The sequence below is a fragment of the Ornithodoros turicata genome, chromosome 3 (assembly GCF_037126465.1).
Source record: "Ornithodoros turicata isolate Travis chromosome 3, ASM3712646v1, whole genome shotgun sequence".
Lineage (NCBI taxonomy): Eukaryota > Metazoa > Arthropoda > Arachnida > Ixodida > Argasidae > Ornithodoros > Ornithodoros turicata.
This window is the reverse complement of record NC_088203.1, coordinates 60604398-60625728: the sequence shown is the minus strand read 5'-3', so window position 1 is coordinate 60625728 and position 21331 is coordinate 60604398. Positions and strand designations below refer to the sequence as shown.

The window sequence follows — 21331 nt, the reverse complement described above, 5'->3', positions numbered from 1 at the left end:
GCCAGTCTTCAAGGGATAGCTGCATCCAGCCAAAGACTGTGACAAAAGAGCCCAGTGCATCTATTGAAAGTGTGAGATTTATGCGAAGTTGTCAGAAATAAAGAAGCATAGTAGGTCACAAACACACGAGAATGCATCGGAATCTTTTGCAAGCAACAAACAAACCACCATTACGTTCGGTGCCACCAATGACGAAACGAGAAAACATTATGCAGAAGATATTCGAAGTTCTGAATTTGATTTACTGATTCATCACACAACATTGCTCATCATTCAACCTCATTTCACTCAGACTCATTTTGCCGTCTGCCGTCACACGGTAGGTCTGTCACCACAATGTTCCATAACATGCAACCAACCAAGAGGGCAAAGTAGCGGCAGCGACTTTTTTGTTTTTGTTTTAGCGACTTTCAGTTTCCATTTCAGCGCCGTTTCGGAACGCTGAACGCAGTTTTATGCTCTGCTAGACGCGAAGTTTTCTACCTCTGCCGCAGCATACACCGATGGCGCATTTCGAAATGGCAAGTCCGCCTCGTCATTCGTCATCCCATCCGAAGGCCTTTCTCATCAGACGTCATCCACAGCTGCGGAACTCTATGCCATACTTTTCTTCCTGCATTTTACCCCACGGGAATGGGTCGTGTTCACCGACTCTACGTGTGCGCTGCAAGCAATTGAAAATTCTAGCATCCGAGGCTCATCTGCACCGTTAGTGATAATGGTGATAATAGTGATAATAGTGTTAATGGCTTACAACCTTGTCTACGAAGCAGGGCACAGGCTGGTTCTCCAAAGGGTTCCAGCTCATTGCGGTACCGAAAGAAATGAATAGGCCGATAGCGCCGCAGTAACAGCTCTCACGTCTCGGAGACGGACCCGTATTGCGCTGCTGAGAGGAGATCGCCGTTCCGTACTTCGACGCCTCATGACTCCCTGGCTTCCCGCCAATGGACCGATGACATTCTCCCCCCAGCCATGCTAAGCAGACTAGAACCAACACTCGCTTTCCGCATGCCTCGACATACATCTCGTCAAGATGCCGCATTAGTTCACAGAATGCGCCTCGATGCGGCTTTTACAGAGCAGTGGCGTTATCGCATGAGATAAGTTCACTCTCCCCAATGCAAATAAGATCTACAGGTTTTCTCCCTCAATTTAATCCAATGGTCACTCAATTTAATCCTGTGGTCACTCATTTTAATTCCATGGTCACTGAAATTAATCCCATGGTCATTGAATTTAATCCTCTAGTCTATCAATTTAATCCCATGGTCAACCAAATTAATCCAGTGGTCAGCCAATTTAATCCGACCCATATTATCGCATCTGCCGCCTGCATGATAAGGAGATAAATTGCGAGTACTTGATCATTTATTACATAGGTATTGCGTCATGAGTTATGACTATAACCTATCTTATATTTCATGACTGAACTATTTCGGACCACCATTGTCGGAAATGGCTTAATGACATGAATTATGACTATGCGGGGACTTTATGAGGTTTTCATGACTATAACATACTTTATAAACTATAACTGCACCTTTTCGGGGTAACCTCATTTCAGAGAGTATAATACCATGATCTATGACTATGTGGGATTTTATGGGCTTTTCATGACTAAAAGCTGCATTGTATACTATGACTGAAATATTTCGGACTACTCTTGTTGGAAATTGAGTAATGTCATGTCTTATGGCTATGCAGGATTTTATAAGCTTTTTATGACTATAACCTACATTATAGACTGACTGGACTATTTCGGACTACTCTTGTTGAAAATTGAATAATGTCATGACTGATGACTATGCGGGATTTTGAGCTTTTCATGACTGTAACCTACATGATAGACTATGACCGGACTATTTTGGACCACCCTTGTCAGAAATAGTATAATGGCATGAATTACAACTATGCGAGACTTCATGAGCTTTTGATTAATATAATCTAAATTATAGACTATAACTGAACTATTTCGGAGTAACCTCATTGCAGAGAGTGTAATGCCATGATCTATCACTATGTGGGATTTTACACGCTTTTCATGACTAAAACCTGCATTGTATGCTATGACTGAACTATTTCGGACTACTCTTGTTGGAAATTGAATAATGTCATAACTTATGACTACGCATATTTTTATGAGCTTTTGATGACTGTAACCTACATTATACACTATGACTGGACTATTTCGGAAGACAGTACACAGACGTGAGGGAAGACCGGCCAGCCGAACAATGGCCCGAGCTGGCCGTGCCGTCGTTTTTATTAACCGCGCACCTTGATCATTGGTGCGCGGGGGATGATGATGACAATGCTGCTACAGTACTCTGCAATGAGGCTACTCCGAAATAGCCCAGATATAGTCCATAATGCACGTTATAGTCATGAAAAGCTAATAAAGTGTGGCATAGCCATAATTCATGTCATTATACCATTTCCGACAAGGGTAGTCCGAAATAGTCCAGTCATAGTCTATATTGTAGGTTATAGTCATCAAAAGCTCATAATACCCCGCATAGTCATAAGTCGTGACATTACTCAATTTCCAAAAAGAGTAATCCGAAATTGTGCAGTCACAGTATGCAATGCAGGTTTGAGTCATGAAAAGCCCTTAAAATCCCACATAGTCATAGATCATGGTATTATACTCTCTGCAATGAAGTTACTCCGAAATAGTCCCGCTATAGTCTTAATGTAGGTTATAGTAATGAAAAGCTCATAAAATCCCGCATAGTCATAATTCATGTCATTTCCAACAAGAGTAGTCCGAAATAGTGTAGTCACAGTATACAATGCAGGGCTTAGTCATGAAAGGCGCATAAAATCCCGCATAGTCATAACTCATGACACAATACCAATGTAATAAATGACCAAGTACTCGCAATTTATCTCCTTATCGTGCAGCAGTAGTCATAAATTACTGGGTTATACTGATTCCAATGGCGGTAGATGCAATGATATGGGACGGATTAAATTGGCTGACCGCTGGATTAATTTGGTTGACCATAGGATTAAATTCAGTGACCATTGGATTAATTTCAGTGAGCATGGGATTAAAATGTGTGACCACGGGATTAAATTGAGTGGCCATTGGATTAAATTGAGCGAGAAAAACTGTACAGCACACTCTTCTCCATTGCCCACACTACCAACCTTCCCGAACCGTACTCTCCGGATCCCTTAGCTAGCTGGACTCTCGTCCCCTCTCTCTCACCGAATTGCTTGATCCCTGGCCACATCCAGCCCACCAACGCTCTGCCCTCAAAACTCTCTTGACCTTTCTGGATACCATAGGACTTCGATCCTTATTGTGAAGGGGCTCATTATTTCATTCCCCCGCATCACCACCAGTAATGTGGTAGAGTATCGCCCCTGGCGATGAAACTCCCCATTCGTCACCTGACAAAGTTGTTGTTGTTTCGGTATGCCACCAGCGACTTCTGTGAAGAGGTTTGGCAACAGTGGCCGGCGAGCGCAGGTTATGTCGGGATCGTCGGAATCGGAAAGCGACATCGCTTCCCTTGCACGCGATTCTGAGGAGTACAGCGGTGATGAAATTGTTCTAGATGATGATGATCCTTACTCCATAAATCCTCTGCCATTCCACCCTGTCGTAGGTGAAGGTGCAGGCAGTACGAACGAACCGTCCGATGACACTTTCGTGTACGCTTCACAGCTGATCGCTCGTGATTGTACACAGTTCAGACAAGCGTTTTTACGAAAACCTATGCTGTAGCTCCCTTAGGCAGGTGTCAGCTGTATTTGACGCGTGTCTGCGTACGGAGTTCCTTCTGCTTTACGTTACGCACCCATCTTTTGTCGCGGTGTCCGCAGCATGCGTTTTCTTGAGCCATTTGGCATATGGCAGTGATTTGAATATCGCAATAAACGTTACGGGAATTTCCCCCAAAATTTACGTGCGCGGTGTTTGGGGTAAGTGGGAAGGTATGAGGAGTGTAGACAAAGGACTGCCGGATGCTGTTCTACCTGCCCAACATGCCGCGTATGCACTCTTGTTTTCAGACACGAATAATTAATAAAATCCATCTCTATAGAAAGCGTGGCGTGGCGTATTCTTTTGCGAGGACTTCGTTCGGGATAAACCCAAAACAAACGCTCACCTGCATGTCGGTGGTTTCCATTCGCTCTTGGAACAATGTGGGCACAGTCGTGCTTTAGCCACTTGCTTTTCGCAGCCAGCCCCATACGGATTTGCAATAAATCCACACACGCCTCCACACACATTTCGTCAGCGAAATACGAGGTACAACGGTGCCGAACGCGCTATCGTTCTGCCTCGACAGGAAGCCTGCCGGCGATTGCTGCTTCCCGTTTTCCCTGGCGTCCCTGTCCTTGGGTTCGTGAAATGTCAATTCTGGGTTCTTCTCAGGCGATTTTTGCAGTCAGGAACACAACGCCACGCTTTCACATTCCGCCTCATGTCGCAATGTTGAACGAAACTCACGGCAATTTCGAGGACATATGTTCTTTCACACACGGATCCATGCACGACGTCATGCACGAAGCGGACGATATCTCCATATCTCAAAACGTTGCTCGGAGAGAAAATGGGGGAACCCCGCGCCGCCCTCGCATTGGTCACATTATGTTACGCGACACGATGATGTCATCGTACGTTTTCGGAGAGGTTTCGCTGATCATTTATTTGATACCTGATATTCGCTTATATATATATTTTGATACCTAATATTCGTTGAACTTGTTTATGTGATACCCGAGCATTTCTCAGCAGAAACACGTTGGCGAATTGGAATACCCAGTGGTGCCATGCAGTCTCGTAACTGTTTCCGGATGTGTCCGGATGCGATAGTCCCTTTAAGAGGGCATACCAGTCTTGGAGCAACTCCGATTCACGATTTTCCCGACATTAGATGCTCGCCGTGCCTTATCACGCCGTTCGCCTCCGACTCCGAAATAATCCCCATTGGGCGACCACCCAGCTCATACCAAGCCAACTCATACCAGACAACCCATACCACACTCAACTCATACCAAGACAACTCATACCTGGACAACTCATACCCAGACAACTCATACCATACTCAACTTTCTTTTTTTCTTTTTTTTTCGGAAAGAGGGGTTGTTTTCGGCATTAGATTTTTCAAACTCAAACATCATGCCACGCCGGGAAATGCCATATCAGGAGAAAAAAAAATGTCACAGAATTTCACTTATACTGAAGGAAATGTAAGAATTCCCCAAATGACATTTACTGAAGCGCACTGAAGGAACCTTAAACCGCACTACAATGGTTATTGAAGATTGAAGATATGGAATTTTGAAACGAAATCAAATCGAAATTGTCCCACATTTTCGTTGTCGTGTGGAATACTTATAAACTTTTTTTCTTCTTGATTTTCGAGTACATCTGGCTGGTTGTAAGAATAGGATGCAACCAGCTAGTCTGTGATTTTAACAAATTTTCTTATGATAGGAGGCTTAGCCCTCGATGGCCTTAATTGTAGCCAGGCCGAGAAGCCGTTCCTGGAGACTCAGACCAGTACTAAACAACAACTCGGTAAAAACTAAGGTTCTACAAGTCTGCCTTTCCATCACGAAGAATGGGTTGCTAGTCCCTGGCTGGCGCCTGGAGCCCCAACTAGGGTTACCACCAGGCCGGTATTATACCGGCAAGGCCGGTTATTTGCTCGCTCTGCCGGTTGCCGGTAGGAAGGTGATACCGGCAGCCTTTTGCCGGTATTTGTGCCTCAACACCTTTCACAGGGGCTTTTGCGAGGTTTTCGCTTCAACATTCCCTCAACGCATCGCAAAAACATCGCCTGGAGAAACGTGCCAATGGACATCCTTTGCGTATAGCATTGTAATGGGCCGCAGTAAGGATTGAGCCCATTGACCACCTATTTAAAGTATTAGTGTTTTAGTGTTCCGTACAATAATGGAAATGTGGGGCAAGTCTCTATTAATTATTTTGCAGTGTGCGTCGTCAACTGCCATCTGTAGGTCTGGTACATTTCCCTCAATATAAGTCACATTCTCTGACATTCTTTTCCTGATATGGTCCTTCCCTGCATGACCTGAATTTGAGTGGTACAAAAAAGCTACTCCCATAATCAACGCCCCTTCCTGCAAGACAAAAATAAAAATAAAGAATTTCCCGCAAAAAACAAAACGGAAAACACAAATGTGGTAGTTGTCCTGGTATGAGTTGTGTGGTATGAGTTTTCCTGGATGATAATGTGGACAATACACACATAGATGGTATTCTAAACGAAGGTTGCCAGCACTTAGTCTGACCACTGGTCGATTGCCAAATAAAGAAATCAGGAAATGATCACGGAAAGGTTACTTCATTGCTCGCCCGAGATGTCGGTATCTCGAAGGCTTTCAACTGGATGTACTAGCGGCTGTAAATTAGGCTATAACCATTGCCTGCACACCGCGTTTACAATGCTGGTCTCGAAACTCCAGAGCTCAAACAGTATTTTTTCCTACACTCGCTTATACGCATTTTGGGGTATATATTTCTGGTAAGGAAGTATTACCAGATATCGGAATTCATTTTCAAGGAGTTGGTGCAAAATACTTTTCAAAATATCCGTCGCAAAATAAATTCCTTATTATTGCTCGGAAACATTAGTAATATATTTTAGAGTCTGCTTTTTCCCATGTTTTCCCTTTTTCTTTCCCGTTACACCATACCAGAAAAATGACGTCAGTGGAGAATACCCAGCAATAGTTCCAACAGAGGCTGTTTCTTTTTCTTTCTTTTTTTCCCCTGAACGCCAAGAAGAACGTTCGACAAATAATAAACGGACATAGAGTGAAAAAATAATAATAACGGTCACTTGACAACATAACAGGTTCTTGTTTCAGTGTAGGAAAAGGTGCAGTTCGACCTCCTTATATTTCATGTGGAACAAGAAAATATATAATTTTTTTCTTTTTTCTTTTGTAAAAGAAGTCCTGAAGCGTAACTTTTGTTCTCCAGATTTCGTTGTGTTGGAAGCTGAGGTCTCAGTTAATTCAATCCGAACTTGAAAACGTGTAATTCGGTCGTGGAAAAAGCTGAAGAACGGGATAGCTTGTGAGCCAAGTTTATGCGTATTTTAGGTAAACCAGTAGTCTGCTGTAGCACGATCCCCCCGTCCCAACTCCCCAGTTTCATTTCCCCGACGCCGTTTCCCTCGTGTGTCAATAGACCTCTACCTGTTTGTAAACACGTCATAGTGTTCGACAGCGCCACGAATTTCAATTTGGTAGAGTTGAACTACATTCAAAGCTAGTGGCGAACAAGGTCGCGCCCGAAAGCCACGGTCTTGAGGGGATTACGATGGTCTCTGAAAGGGTCGCGACCTTCGGTCCTAGTTTTCTTTCAATAGGAGGCCGCGAACAAATGCCCATTCGTGGAACCCAGCTCTCCCCTTCCGATCTGTTTCGGTTTCAGTCTGTCTACCAACGTCATGATGACGTTTCTCGGGTAGAGGTTTATTCCGCTTGAGCCAATTCTCCTGTGTCAATAAACCTCTACCCGATATGATGACGTTGGTAGACAGACCGAAACAAATCGGAAGGGGAGAGCTGTGTTCCACGAATGGGCAGTTGTTTGCTGGCTCCTATTGAAAGAAAAGTAGGATCGAAGGTCGCCTCCCTTTCAGAGACCATCGTAATCCTCTCAAGACCGTGGCTTTCGGGCGCGACCTTGTTCGCCACTAGCTTTGAACGTAGTTCAACTCTACCAAACTCGTGGCGCTGTCGAACACTACGACGTCATTTGTTTACAAACAGGTAGAGGTATATTCCCCCGTGACAGTTTCCGCGTAGTCTGTGTTTCAAAAAGGAAACGAAGACTTTGCTAGGCGTCAACTGTGACCCATTTAGGGGTTGAGCGCGGTATCTAATAAGTGATCTCATCCAGGGATGGGTATAAATAAATTTTCTTGAGTATTTAAATACAAATACGAAATAATCTGTTGAAAGAGGTATTTAAACTATCGGCATAAATGCTTTTCAATAGGAGCATTTAAATACAAAATATAAAAACAGTATTTAATTAGCATAAATACTGCGAGGAAGATGTCATCTAGAATTATAGAAATAACGATGATCATAACAACAAATCAGCAAGGAACAATAGCATTTATTTGCTAGATTATCATGGCGATTTTAATATTAGAAGTTTCTCGAAGACAGTATCTTCTAAGTATCATCTGTTCGGCCGTAGAATTAGATTCGCAAAGGAGAACACCTCTCCCAGGTACCGATGAAGAAATGGTTGTATTAAATTTGACGAAGATGCTTCGTACAACAAGGTAGTCGCGTGGTCCCGACCGTTATCCGCAACAACAGTGAAAAACTCGCCATCTAAAATGGTTTGTCGCATGTGCGTGCTTTTGAAAACACGGCATAACTGCGCCGCTCTCGACACTCTGCTTTGCCCTTCTTATCGAAAGGTCAAATGCAGGGAAACTTTAAAATATGAGTCAGTATGTCGGGCATTTAGGAGTATTTAGAAAGTACGTATTTACAAAAATAAATATCTAAATTGGTATTTAAAATTAGTTATAAATACATTTTTAAAGTCCCCGTTTAAATACAAAATATAAATACATGTATTTATATTTTAAATACTATTTTAATTACAAAGTATTTAAATACTGCCCATTCCCGATCTCATCAATGGTCAGCTATACGGGCCCTTTTTTGGCGGTACTCAGCATTCCATGAGCATCCTTCCCAGAAATATCTGACAAAACCACCAATCATACCAAGGTACAGCCGCTGTGATGATTAGAGCCTGCATGGTTAGGCATGAAAAAATGTTCGTTTTAGGCGCCTATGAAAGGCAGAAAGAACCCCTTGTAAGGCACTAAAAACGAAGTCATAGGCATCACAAAAAACGGCCAATTTTTTTCGTACCCTATATAGAACCCAACTCTACGAATGTGGAAAGCAGAGAAAGGAGTGGATCGTTATGACACATGAAAGACAGAAATCAGCCCTTCAACTACGATCGCACTTTATTATCAGGGCTGTTGGAAGCAACATAAATGACTCGTTACATCACATCTGTACATAAAACTAGAAATACTCTAACACGTTGCTTTTAACGCCAAGTGACACGTTCCATCAAATAAGGCGATATTGATACTAAGGAACCAGTGAATGACCTCCAATCAAACCCCAAGCGTTCTATTTATCAGCAGTTTTGTCACAAAAGCGCCCCTTCAAGCAATAAATGAGTCTGAGAAGGCGCGACCAGGTATCGTGAAGTTTGCCACAGCCCACAAGCCTTATCTGTTTTTGCTGCCGAAAAGTAGGCCAAGCCATTCTTCTGTTCAAAATGTGGAATTGGGCCTGTTGGTACTGCCGGATTAAAAGCACTAAAAAACACAAACGAGGGCAACACACACGGAAGGCGCACTAACAAATTTATTTGACATGAGACGCACTTACTATAAAAAAGCTAAAAAACTCCTCTCCTTTTCCGTCAAACCAATGGACGGACAGCTGACACATCTGGCTCCTCCCTCTGCGATCAAAAAAGCTTCCAAATTTCCCTCTCCCTACTATCACGGAACATTACCTTTATCTCTCTTCCAGTAAACGAAGTCAGGAAGGTCACTCGGTTCTTAATGTCTTTGAGTGTGCTGCTCCTGACCTTCGTTTTACGATTGAGCGGATGGCATATGACGCCTTGCAATATTTGGACCTAATGTTGGTCCTAAAAAGAGAACATTTATGCTGGCGGCACCAACAGAGATCTGTCAAGCCTGTCCTGCCTTTCTCCTCAAATCAGTCAAAGTTGGTTAAGAGGGGCGTGGTCCAGATGTGCGTGAAATCTTCTCTCTGCAGATCTTGCTTTCACGAAATGCAGATTAGTTTTGATGCCCAGTTGGCGTAGGTTGAGAGACGCTGGGTTTCCGGAGGATTTGCTGGTGGATGTGTGTGCTAAAGTTTTGAAGCGTTTGGGTTTGGATAGCCATTGTTTGAGGGATGGGCTTTTGGCATGTGACTGTTATTCCCTACGTTCATAAAATTTGAAGAAAATGTCGGAGAAGCAATAGGTTAGGGTGGTTTTTAGGGGTGGTAGAAAATTATCCTCTCTTCCTGCCATAGTCAGTGCTCAACAGGAGAGTGACCGGGCGAGTTGTACTATAAAACATAGGGATAAGTTTGTCGGGTGTCGCAATGAAGTAATTTATGAGATTCCCTTATCTTGTGCTTCGTATCTGGGCCAAACAGGATGTGTCAACACCCGCTTAAGGGAACATAGGTATAACCTCTCCGCGCGTTCTGGTACCCTGTTTGCCCATGTGCAGCAATGTGGTTGTCATCCTGTGTTTACTGGGACAGAGATAAAGGCAAGGTTCCGTGATAGGTGGGAGAGGGAAATTTGGGAAGCTTTTTTGATCGCAGAGGGAGGAGCCAGATGTGTCAGCTGTCCGTCCATTGGTTTGACGGAAAAGGAGAGGGAGTTTTTTAGCTCTTTTATAGTAAGTGCGTCTCATGTCAAATAAATTTGTTGTTAGTGCGCCTTCCGTGTGTGTTGTTTTCGTTTGTATTTTTTACCGCTTTTAATCCGGCATTCTTCTGTTTGGGGGTCACTGCACTAAGGCGGGGGGAACGCGACGGGTGAATTGGGGGCAGTGGAGATGAGCCGGTTGTATCGTTCCGGGGGAATCGGAGCGGAATTAGTTTAAATTGGGGGTTATCGTGCACCACCCTTCTACTCTTGTAGGGCGACACAGACACAGATGGAATTACAAAATGAGGGTTTCCAGAGTTGAATCTGAGCGCTAGTCAATTGCCAACTGAAGGAATGATCACGGAGAAGTTATTTTATATAATCAAAGCTCGCACGAGAGGTCCGATTTTAGGAGGCTGTCACCTCGCTGGGTTCCAGAAAAAACAGTCCCGGAAAATGTGGTCCCGAAAAAAATGGTCCCTGGTTGCATGGGCGCAAAAATTGGTCCCGCGGGGTCCCGTGCGCCGAAAATTACAGAAGCGCCGTTGTGAACAGCTGAGGAAACGGATCATAGCCGATCAAGTGCTACCGTTCGCCCACATTATTTGTTTAAATTGGGAGGCAGGATTTTTTAAATTAACATTCTTGTTAATGAACAGTAAAACCATTGAACGAGGAACATAAATGCGGTTACAGCCGCTGCACCGCTTGCATTCTGTGGATTGCATCTGTTGTTTCTGTTCCTCTCTGTCTCTCTCTCTTTTAATTTGCCGAGTCCAGACAGCGCTGCAAGATTAGGAAGCGATTCTCCAATAAAAATAAATCTTGACTATGACACGGAGTGATTCATCACCTGCTACCTTCTGACAGGTATGTTGGAAAAATGGTAGCCATATTACTTTACAAAGAAAGTACCACAGAATACTTAGCACAATGACACATTACCTTCTGTATTCATATCAGTGAAATGGCACACATGTGTTCACTATCCTGGGGCTCTGACTTCATGCTCGCTGAACGTGGATGTCGTCGAACGTAGTTCCCAACTCAACTGGGATACCAGTATTTGCCTATATAGTTTTTTGCTGTTGTTGGTCAGACAAAGATGGTGTAGTTGTTCTCTAATACTTTCTATGTCGATGAACCGTATCTCCAGGAGAAGCGGAGTTGTAAATGCAATAAAACGGTTGAATGAGTGGGTGTACAGCTTTTATATCCCATAAACATCGACACAGAAAAGATGCAGGGGACAACTGTAAAACATGTGTCTGACCAACAGTAGAGAAATACTAGCATCCAAGGAACGATAGGTATCTCTAGCAAACTAATGCAGCGAATTATATCGATTTTACGTTGCTCATTGAATGGAATGTAGATTTAATTATTCATTAACACAATGAAAAAAGTAACCTAGGTATCCCAATTTCAACAAATCGGCAGAGCGAATGATAACACTCCGTCGGCTGTGATGTGCTTCATCGGCTATCTTCAACAACGCCCCTATATTTTTAGCCGCGCGGTGCTTGAGGGACCATTTTTTCCTACAGCCCACTTCGCTGTATCAGAAGCTCACAATAGGCTCTATAGAACGCCTGAACCCCACGCTTACAATGTCTTACACTGGGTTCCGGAAAAAACAGGCAAAAAAGTATTTTCTTCCTGCATCTGCTGACACCCCAAATACTGGAATACAGCCATAATTAGGCAGTAATTTACTTTCATATTACCTCTTTTATTCATACCAAAATAACGTTTTCAGATACGTAAGTGCATTTGTGGAACCGGAACGTCAGTGCAAAATACTTACACTCAATCAGCCTCAGTAAATGCAGTGCATGTAGCAACATCCATTCAAAAAAAAGAAGGAAGCTCCTAAAACTCCTTGAACTCCGTCTTTATGTATAAATGAGCAAGATAAAATGAAGAGGAACTTGACGCGCGAGAAGGTCTCGAGCACAAATTCCGTCTCATAACGCGCTGATTATTACCTGGAAAATTCAGTAGTATATTTTGACACTCTTTCTACTGTTTCTGCCAAAGCACGGCACCACATATCACTACATGACTGTCAATATTTTTGGGAAAGGTTTGCGTGCTCCACTGACATGGAAAACTGACGGCAGCCTGAAGAAAACATGTCCCAATTAATGGGTTACAAATCATTTATTGAAATTTAACAATTTATTTTGAGATGATGAATGGAGAGATATAAAGCGAACAATAGTTTTTTTTTTTCTCGATACTAGAAGGCCACACCGTATGAAATAAATAGCGATAAATCGATATTTCACTCCCGATTATCGATATACCAACAAGATATCCACATAGATATATCGACATGGTATAGATATTTATCGAGTGTCAACCGTTTCTCGTCAAAGCGTCTTGCTGGTATAGGCGTGTTGTTGTGGGTAGTGTGCTTGTAACGTTATCACTCTGGCATTGTTCTAGGTATTTAACAGTCGACCTGATGATGCCCTACATACTGGTGCCCTCCTGGATTGATACATTTGTGAGTATGCAGCACCAACGTGCACAGAGAAATAACGCGCATACTATATGCTCATAAAATATCACCGGTGAAGGTGATTACGAGTGCGTTATAGTAAACCGTCGGTGTTACTGCAGAAAAGACAAAGCAATTGATTGTCTAAGAGAAGTCTGCTAAGCGAGCAAATGAGTCTGGTCACTGGAATACTTCTACGTCTTTTTCTGACGTGTTTTAGTCCACGTGCCTCGCAAACTGAAATGTGTCTTGCCTTGTTAGGCAACAGAAGTGTTTGATGACTTAGTAAAGCTCCGATATCAAAAGAGTACATGCCGCTTTGGAGTGAATGCTGTTGCACCCGAACTACATAACGCGCTGTCTCGCAGACTTCCCCCTTAAAAGACGAGCTGTTCATGAACCTTGTTGGCAAAAACGCTTGAAAACCATCATTACTGCCTCTTCGTCGGACAGACATTTCGACAGACGCTAAGGGAAGACATCATGGGATGGTAATTCTCACGGGTGCACAGATATTTGAAAAATATAATGATAAAGGAGCAATTTGGTGGTTACAGCCCTATTGAGAAAAGCACCAGACCCATTCAGGTGTTTTTAGTGGCTGTGATTTGGGACATTCCTGCTGTTTTCTTCTCTGATGTTAACATCAGAATTCCCTGGTGTTTCTAATGTCTTTTCTCTGATGTTCCACACCAGGACCTCTGATGTGTGTGCTCTGGTGTTGCACACCAGGATCCCTGGTGTTTTGTGATGCTCCACTGTTGAACATTATGATGTCTCATGCGTTCAATCCCGTGATGTGCTTGGTTCCTCAGGATGCCTCACACGGCATTAAAAGCTGTGCATAGTTGAAGACGTGAGAGAGAGAGGGAAAGAGAGAAAGAGAGAGAAACACAGGACAGTGCAAGTGCGGCAAGACAGCACGAACACGGTGTTGGTGCTGTCCTGTTTGTTCTTCTCTAAGCGTTCACAACTATGCACAGCTTTCAGAGCCGCGTGAGGGCGCTGAGAAGCGAAGTACTTCACGGGATCGAATGCGTAAAACAGCATAATGTTCAATACTCGAGCATCAGAAAACACCAGGAAGGGATCCTGGTTTGCACCATCCATGCATGAATGTGCAACATTCAACCAACACGCTCTGCGTGCTCGTTATTCCGTTACTAAAGCTGCCTGGGATGTACTCATTAAGGTTAGCGATTCATCAAATCAGCCAACAATACAACTATAGATATCAAAGGTTTCTTTCTACTGCAAAGGTGTCCCAGCTGTTAGCAGGCTGCTAATTGTTGGCATATGCTCGTAGTATACTGAATATAATCAGAAATAGGAACAGACAAATACGTGTAACAAAACTGTCTATATTATTGCTACCATTGATGATACACATTTAGGAAAAGCATGCACACCACAGTATAAGGGTACAAAAACGTGCAATGTTATTTCTTCTGCAAGTGTGAATACACCGCATGCGGTACAGTTATAATTTAGAAAAGCATACTCGATCGACTCTTCGGTCGAATTTTCCGTCCTCTCTTCTTGTAGTCCATATCCAATGAATATTTCACAGTCTACATGATGCCGTACGAAACGCACATTCAAAAACGTCACACCAACGACCAGTCGTCACATCTGTCCCGAATGCATGGCTTGTGTTTTCTCATACTTCCACTTGTGCACAGGTTGGAAAGCAAACTACGACATATAAAGCAGAACTTCAGAAACACATATTCAAACTTGTTCACATTTGTGCGCGGTTTTTATGTTGAAAACCAGGACGGAACGCTACTTCAAGCACCTCGGCCAGCTCGTTGAGTTCAAAACAGACACCAATGCCGATGGCGCTGTCGGTGTCTTATGTGACAATGAGAGCGTAAACTTTCGTTTTCAAACTCGACTGAAAGCCGCAAAAACATGTCAATTTCGACACTCGAGGGAATTATCTGCGATGCGAATTATCATTCCTTTGGAAATGAAGTCGCGCTAACGAAGTCATTATAATTGTAAATTGCGGTTTTCGTGGTAACAACGCGTTGTGCTCGTATCCTGGTGCCTGTAGGTCTGGTGTCTGTGAACCACACCAGACCGCTCTGACGGTCACATTAAAACACTACGTTTGTCTAGTGCGCACACCAAGCGTTCTAGAAGGCACTAGAACAATTCTGGTGTCGTAGTAGGCCACTCTGGTGAACTCGACAGCACCAGAATCACCCTGGTGTCACGCCAGACATTTTTGATGTGCGCATTACAGACACCAAAAGAGTCTAGTGTTAACGCAATGAATATCAGTTAACACCAGAATAATTCTGGTTATTTTTTCAATCTGGAGCCGTTAACTTCAAGAAGGGGTCGACACGTGCCGCAGTCTGAATAGAAATGGCTAAGAAGAATGTGGAACAAATTGAGCATTAAGCGGTCACCGCATACGACGATTTGTCGACGGAAAAACGGCCAACTCTATCACCAGCACGACAACTCGACGGAGAAACGGCGGAACGAACAGCATGCACAGATTTCCACTGCGGCGGACGGTGGCGCCCTAGCACGCGTTTCGTTAGTCCGCGTTAAACATTGACTTCAAATTAATTGATAAATATTTTGCTACACATAAAAAAGTTATAGTGGCGCACAGAAGAAGCTCTTGCGGTCAAAGCATATTCGCGAAGCAAGCGCTACAAAAGCGCCCTCAGATAGGAGCCGGCGGGCGACAGCATGCTTCCCAGTTCCCAGGTTGGTCATACGGGCATCCGAAATGCCCGCCACGCCCGCGCGTGGAAAAGTATTGCGTCGAGCGGTCCTATTGGCTGCCGTCGAGCGGCCGCTTCCGCTCTTCGCCGGATTTTTCTGTCCACCGCTGTCGTCGAGAAATCGGTGACTTCCCATTGTCCGCGTAGGCTCACCGGAAAAACGGTGACGGTAGCCGGTTTTCCGTCGAGAATTCGTCGTGTGCGGTTACCGCTTTATCTACCGCTACCAGGAGCCCGGTAGGCTACCGCGTCTTCCGCATCCTGTCAACAGATAAGATTCTGAGTCGCGCAATCTATCATTGGTTCAGGTACGTGCGGTAATTTAACGGTGACGTTATCAGCGGTCTACTAACACTCGCTATTGTTTCTTTAGAGAGTTTTAGTGCATCGAACGCTATCACCTTTGCGTACGTAAGGGATAGCATCGGTGGTTCTGTGCACTGCACGAAGCTCTCTTTCTGTTATGGGCGTGCGCAGAACAATCAACGCTATCCCTTACGTACACAGTGTACGTACGTTGTACTAAGACTCTCTACTAGTGATCGACGTTCACCGCGGTTTTTGTGTCTCCGTGTTTTTCTTCTTTTTTTTTCCTAGTCGTCACTACGTTTTTCTAAGTGAATTTGACTGCATCGTACGCTATCGCCTTTGCGTAGGTAAGGGTTCTGCGCAGGCGCAGACAATAAAGAGATTCGCGCATTGCGCAGGACACTACGCTATACCTTACGTACGCAAAAGCGATGGCGTACGATGCACTAAAGCCCTATTATCCTGTTCGTCGCTTAAAGGTCAGCTATGCCGATATCCCAAACAATTGAAATGGCTGTGATATTAAAGAGTTTTAGTACATCGTACTACCGCCTTTGCGTGGGTAAGGTTGTGCACCATACGTAAGGGATTGCGTGGTGCGATTCTGCGCAATGCGTGGGGCCCTCTTTGTTTTACGAGTGCGCAGAACCAGCAACGCTATCCCTTACGTATGCAAAAGTAATAGCGTTCGATGCATTAAAAACTGAAAACCCACATCGAACGTTGGAGTGGATTAGGAAGTTAAAGGTCAGATATGCCAATTTTGAAGTGCCGCAGAACTGAGCGATACTCGCGCTGTGGGTTCATTACCGAACACTGTATATGTGTGCGAAATATCTTGCTCCAACTGTTCGTAGTTTTTTAGAAAACAGTTTTTTTAGTTGCCACGCCCGGCCGTCAGACCGTCGGCAAACCCTGCGCACGGGCGCACCGACGTCACTGCTCTCGGTTTATCTTTCTTTGGCTGGGCTGGACTCTTGGCTTGGCCGCTTGGCTTCTTTCGTTTCGTCCTTTGTGCATCGTACATAAGCGAACAGCTGTTATGTTGTTGCTAAGCCGGAAACAAAGCATGTGAGTATTTTTTTTTGGGCACGGCGTCGTTTGCAAAGTGCACTTCCGTGTTCTGACCTTGCTTTTTATGGGCTGGAGCGATATGATACGTGATATGACACGGCGAAGTTGTCGAAGATGCGACGGTGCTACGCTGTTAGAACAATTCATCGGAGCATTCAAGTGTACCTATTATAAGCTGCCAAAAGACCAAGCAGTGCGAAGCTCTTGGCTGACAGTGGTGCCTGCTAATTTCCATTGCAAGGGTTTCGTCCACGAATGTAATTATAGGTTACGCGCGACTCCAGAGGCAATTTGGAATCTCGGCACGAAATCGTCTGATGAAAATCTGAGGTGCCCGACGCACAACATTTTGAACGTGCCACGGATTATCAAGGCAAAAAACGAGAGCAAAAAAGGTAAGTCGACGTTCAGGTATAAAAAATAGCAAGCTTAATGAATCTATTGTGCAGCTGTCCTACTGCGCTTATTCTGATATAACCACGATTAACAACACAATAGTACTGATAATCTAACTTGTTAATTATCACAGGTGCACGCTGAAGGCGGAAATGAAGCATGATCTGGCTTGCATCTGGTTCATGAAGAAATTGCTGACACATTAGTTGCAGTCTACCTACACCAACAGGTATGACAATGTGATGTTATAATTTGAGTATTCACGTATGTTCAACTTTTCATGTGTACTCGCATGCAGACATCTTGACACCACTTTTAAATCTGCCCTCAAAGTTACAACCTGTGCTTTCAGGGTGGAAAACAAAGGTCGCCATTCTGATTAGCTGCTATCTCCCAGTTCAAGCACTTTTGCTGTCTGGACACTAGTTCCTGTGGATGGGGTGTTACAAGCTTCACTGTCTGATATAGAAGCTACGTTACATTAGTTCAGTTAATTTGTCTTTTGCACATTTTTGTTACTGTTAGCTGGATTACTGTTGGACCTACAATGCTTTGACCCACCGAAGCTGATGTCGCCTCTGATAACGTTTTAGAATTTTCAGTGTCATCAACGTCCATTGAGGAAGGTGCCTTTACTATCTGTGAATCTTTACTTGAAGAATAGCCCAGAATTCATGTTAACATTGTCTACTCTTATTAATTCACTGTCTGTGCTCTGAGAGCTAAGAAAAATGGAAACTATTTATTTGTCACAACTTCACACTGGATGTGGTACTGGCTTGACATGTAAGCTAAAATACCTGGATTCTACAATAATTGTGTTCAATTTGGTGCATTACCGTGGGCAATGCCACCTTCACTACATTTTTAGTGGGTCCATTGCACAAATACTGTGTGCATACTGCATACATACATACTGTTCGATAAGCAAAAATACCTGAGCGGTGTTGCGTAGTCTTTTTACCCAAAGTCCATACTGTTACTGCAAAGTCACAGTACGTAGAACAGCAATGTGCAGGCATGCTGCGATAGAGATTCACAACAGAAAGAAGACTGTTGAGAGCATCTAAATTTTAATGAGACGAGACTTTCGTGCACAAGGCTGCTCTTGTTATTGTCTAACATGAAGTTACAAAATCCCAGAATAGATAAAACATGTAATGTAGAGAGCGAGGGTTGGTACAGACATAAAAATAATTATACAATCATATATAATAAAATAAAAAGGGGGTACAACTCCTCCCTCAACTCAACTCGACAACTCAATAACTCTACTTATTCTCTACGTTACAACATGTCTTATATTCTGGAATTTTGTAATTTGATGTTAGACCTCAAGAAGTACAGCCTTCTGTGCGAAAGTCTCCTTTCTGTTGTGCACAATCATTATACAGTAAATACGACTATCCATTTCTTGTCATTAAATGCTTTTTTTTTTCTGCAGTGATGAGCATCCACAAGCACACATGCCAGAAAGGGAATCTCTTTGGGATGACAAACCCTCATCACCTCCTGAGGATATAATGGTTGACGAATGGTTCTGAAGTACATCGAAACTTCAACAAATAATTCATGAAAAAGCCAGTCAGTGCTAGCACCAGGAATTGAACGTGGACCGTCCTGCTACCAGTCAGAGATGTTACATTTCAGCGCTCATTGACTTTTGGTGAATTACTTGTTGACTTTCTCCCAAGGTGGAGCTCGCCACAGCTCATTTGCCTATCTGTTAATGTTGTGGCGTGTGTTGCGTTTTTCTCTTTGTGTGTTCCAGACTCAGAACGGTTAATTTGGATCAGGTCAGGTACGTTTCATTTAGACATGGCAAACATAAAATAGTGTTTCTCAACACAACTTAGCAGTGGCCTTCATGCATTACTGCTACGGCCATTAAGCGTGAATGGAAAGCTGCACATTATGCATCATGTAAAACCCCAAGACTAGGGAACACGAAGGGACAGACACAAACACATCCCTTTGTGTTCCCTAGTCTCGGGGTTTAACATATCTTCACCAGCTCGCTTGCTTCCTAGCCATTTTTTCTGCACATTATGTTCACGCTACTTTTATCGTGTGCTATATAATCTTGTTCAAGTTCTGTCAAACGGCGTGTAATGCTATAAAAAAAATTCAGTACACTGTTTATGTGGGTTGAATGGTAGCGCATGAATGCAGGAAGGGGACTGTCATGTTATGGCAATTCGGTGGTTAGCTTTCGCCGGCGTATCATGTCAAGCCATGTTATATTAATTTGGAACATGTTCTTCTTAGTAGCCAGAGCAGCTGATACACAGTGAGAACATAGCCCATGTGCGTGTGTGTCTTTTCCACCGCAGCCCTTGGTTTCCTCCCTGATGGCTATACATGTCAGGGATAGGTTTCAGAACCGGTAGTTCCCGCCAAGTGTGAATTGCTTTTCAGGGGATCATCACGCTGGCAGATGAAACATATTGTTTAAATTATTTGCAGGATAGGAATTGCGCAGCTTCACACAAATACTACTACTACGACGTAAGAGTGGTTTCAAATCTAGCTTTTTTGTGTTCCTGACATTATCGCACGAGATGTAGTATCCACTATGATCCTTTATATGGGGGGTATGTACAGTGCAATCAACAGATGCTATTTACAAATCTGTGTTTTCTACTGTGTTGAAATGGGGTAGTTTGTATCTGAGAGCCATAGTGAAACACAGGCAGCCAAGGACAGACTTTTGATGCCCTCGAGAAACATGGCAACACATTGCAGGGACTCTGGATGCTGCCTAAATTTCCAGAACACACAGCTCAAGGCAGCGGTTAAATAACAAGTGGTTAGAGAAATCCAAGACAGTTGCATGTGTAAGCAGTCTGCTGTTGGATTTGCTTGTGTCTGAGATGCGTTATCTCAAAGGGAACGCACGGACACACTCAGAATGATACTAGGGCTGCCTGTGAAATAGAATAAGGAGAGGGGAAGATATATAACCCTTTTTTCTTCTCTGTTATTCTATTGGTTAAATTGTCATTTGCTTAGCAGCATATATGTGTGTATTCCAGAGTCTGCAAATAAATATATCAGTTTAGAGCTAGCAGTCGCATTGCAGATGTCTCATCCTGTCCTTGGCTGCTTGTGTTTCACTATGGCCATGCTTGCTATTGCAAAAACAGAAAACAAAAAAAGACAATAGAAAAACACGAAAAGAGCGACCTAAAAAGCTGCCTGTTCTAGTGCTCACATGGAGGCAATGCAATGAGGTAACATGGTCCATTCATGAACTGTGCATAGTAGTACATATCACAACGGCAACCGATTACTCAGATTTTTCTTGAAGTACTTTGTTTTTTTTTAGCTTTGTTTGCACAGTCTATTATTGGAGCTTTACGTGATTCCCCTTTTGAGATACTTTAAGATTGCTGATGCTGTGCAGTTTGTTAATTTTGAAACTGTACTGTGCTGAGGTACAAAAACAGAATTGTCATATCTGCATTTGAGCACATAGGAATAATTTGTAAGTACTTTCCTTGTTGACATTAATATTTGCACCAGGTCATAACATTGTTGATTGATGAAAAATGTAAATAAATATGTTTATTTGCTTGCCAAACAATGCTAAAATGTCTTCTTTTCTAGTGAGATATTCCCTGTTCACCAGAAATAAATGTGGAAAAGTTAAAGGGGCACAATGATGGTAGATTCTAGCGTTGCTTTTTGCCACTTCACATATATTCACTGTTATTCGTGTGCACATGTAGGAATAGGAAGGTAGAGCATGCGCATAAAAAATTTCGAATGCAGCCACACATATGGTTCAGAAGATTAATTAGATGATGTCCATATATAATAGCATATATAATTGTGCTTCATGTGCAA

The 21331-nt window shown here is 43.3% G+C and overlaps 1 protein-coding gene across 2 annotated transcripts in view; it reads left to right on the top strand.

The window, feature by feature from the left end:
• Window positions 1–21331, top strand: part of LOC135387179 (sperm-specific sodium:proton exchanger-like) — a 207770-nt gene that overhangs the window by 88420 nt on the left and 98019 nt on the right. For both annotated transcript variants that reach the window (XM_064616520.1, XM_064616521.1), the window contains exon 8: window positions 12902–12962. In XM_064616520.1, the coding sequence (XP_064472590.1) occupies window positions 12902–12962 (61 nt within the window). The remainder of the gene's footprint in view (window positions 1–12901; window positions 12963–21331) is intronic.